Raw genomic sequence first — 2,620 nt, 5'->3', positions numbered from 1 at the left:
TTGGTACAAGTATTTATTAGTTCATGTTTAATAGAGCTATTGTTTTCGGTTATTTTGGTATGTTAAGTTATGGATATTTTTGAGTCTTTAGTGAGTTTTTAATTTATTTTAATGAGGATTTTTTTTAGTGTACATATGAAGGAATATGGATATTTGTGTTGAATATTTTATGGAGTTTCAGGATTATTTATAGTTGTGATATTGGAGTTGATATTAACTAATAAGAGCTAACACTCTAGAGGCCGGGACCGGGACCGGGCGTTACAGTTAACCCCCAAACAACATCTTGTTTTGTCTACAGCGCTAAACTCACATACAATACATATACCCCGACATTGTAGTCTTTTGGTTCTAGAAAAGCTCTCTTCAACTCCTAAAATGCCCCCAACCCTAATCCTCATATGTTTTTTCTCACCTCGGATAATAAAGCTTTAATCATTGAAATTATCCTTTAAAAGCACAATGGCATTTTGGTTGTTTCTCGAGCGAGTAGGGGCATTTCAATGACAAACAAACAGAAGAAACTAAAATCCCTCGAAAATCACGTACAACTTCACATACTCTAATACGCATGATCCGTTCGTTGCTCTTTTATTTCTAGTATAAATAAAATACAAGCATATGCATGCAGCACGCAGCGAGTGAACTTACATTTTCAGTCAATCATTCGAAATGGCTTTGAAACTAACAAATTTGGCAACTCAGCTGTTGTTTCTAGCCACATTGCTCGTCCCAACAGCTTTATGCCATGCCAACCAGACTGTGGCATCGGATCCAGAATCAAACCTAGACGCATGGATTGCGCTAAACATGAAAGAGTACGAGGATGCTTCAAAGCACACCCTTTTCAACAACGCCCTAATCGCATCCCTTAGCAAAGCTCCAATGAAGATCATCAAGGTCAGAAAAGATGGTGCTGGAGATTTCAAGACGGTGACCGACGCCGTTGAGAGCATTCCGTCAGGAAATACAGACCGAGTGATTATATATATTGCTGGCGGTAATTACAAAGAAAAGGTAGTCGTCGATAGGTCGAAGCCCTTCGTGACGTTCTATGGGAAACCGGGCAATATGCCTACCATAACGTATGACGGTACAGCAAAGAAATACGGAACCTGGGAAAGCGCCACTGTGGCCATTGAGTCTGACAACTTCATGGCAGTCAATATTATCTTTGTGGTGCGTTTTTGCTTTTCTTTTCTTTTCTTTTATTTTCTTAGCAAATATTATAAAACGTTTGTTTATAATACTATCTGTTTTGTGGATGGTGTTTACAGAATTCATCTCCAAAGCCAGATCCCAGAAAATCCGATGGACAGGCAGTGGCATTGAGGATATCAGGGGACATGGCAGCATTCTACAGTTGCAAGTTCATAGGATTCCAAGACACCTTGTGTGATGACCGGGGTAGGCATTTGTTTCAGAGCTGCTACATCGAAGGGAGTGTTGATTTCATATTTGGAAATGGAAAATCCCTCTACAGGGTAAGCTGCAAAAAATACCAAGCCATCCATCCATATTTCTAGAGTTGCATGCTAATAATTTCTCATCTTATATATGTATGTATTAAGTTAAGAATGTATAAATATGCAGGACACCACCATAAAATCGGTTGCAGAGAATTTGGGTGTGATCGCAGCACAAGATATGAATGGCCAATCAGGGGACAGCGGGTTTGTATTCGTCCATTGCAAGATACAGGGGACTGGCGATATGTACCTTGGTCGAGCATGGAAGGAGACATCTCGGGTTGTGTTTGCCTATACATACATGGGCAGTAACATCAATAGTGGCGGTTGGATGAAGTCTCAGCACCAAAAGTAGGCATCCAATTACCCATCAATAGTGCAGTTTTCTTCAACATTTTCTTCGTGTTATTAATTCACAAAGGTATGGCGTATTAACATGATTGCATGATACATTGTAGGAATGTGTTTTATGGAGAGTACCAATGCTCGGGCCCAGGGTCAAGTGCCTCCAACCGCAAATTTGGAAAGACTCTTTCTGACGATCAAGTAAAGCCCTTCTTGAGCACCACTTTCATCGGAGGAAGTCAATGGCTTGTCCCAATTCCAAAGATTGGTTAAAAACTCATTACAATTTGCCAAATGCATAACGGCAACTTTTCTCTAACTGGATATAAACATCCAATACATTCATGTACAGTTGCATTTAATTTTCTCCTTTTTCTAACAGTATATTTACATTATTTATATCAGTATAAAGAGATAAATTCCATAATTACTATGATGTGATGCATGTATAGTATATTATATAAATTCCATAATGATAGGGGGTGAGTTATCAACAACTCAGTAAACAGAAGTCATATTACAACAGATGACTCCACACATCAAGCCAAAGATCAAGCGACAAAGAATTAGCCGGAAATCAAGCTTGTAACAGCCACAAAATCACACAATTTATTTCTGTAGATCTTACATTTTCTTGTTGTAATTTCCTAAAATAAATTTGTATAGGATGTATATATACTGTAACACCCCGTATTTTTTTAGTGTACTTTTTTATTTGAAGGATTATTTGTTATTAATTTTTTTAGTGTATTTTTTTTATTTGAATGATTATTTGTTATTAATTTTTAATTTTATTATCTTGCTTT

General features: G+C 37.4%; 1 protein-coding gene across 1 annotated transcript; it reads left to right on the top strand.

The window, feature by feature from the left end:
• Positions 1 to 672: 672 nt before the first annotated feature.
• On the top strand, positions 673 to 2,139 carry LOC108999045 (putative pectinesterase 63). Its single transcript, XM_035695190.1, has 4 exons — positions 673 to 1,179; positions 1,278 to 1,484; positions 1,594 to 1,820; positions 1,928 to 2,139. Exons 1-4 carry the CDS (start codon positions 673 to 675, stop codon positions 2,085 to 2,087), a joined length of 1,101 nt encoding a protein of 366 aa, XP_035551083.1. The 3' UTR covers positions 2,088 to 2,139.
• Positions 2,140 to 2,620: the final 481 nt, after the last annotated feature.

The sequence above is a fragment of the Juglans regia genome, chromosome 10 (genome assembly GCF_001411555.2).
Source record: "Juglans regia cultivar Chandler chromosome 10, Walnut 2.0, whole genome shotgun sequence".
Classification (NCBI taxonomy): Eukaryota; Viridiplantae; Streptophyta; class Magnoliopsida; order Fagales; family Juglandaceae; genus Juglans; species Juglans regia.
Note: the sequence above shows the minus strand (reverse complement) of the source record. Positions and strands in the feature narration are given on the sequence as shown.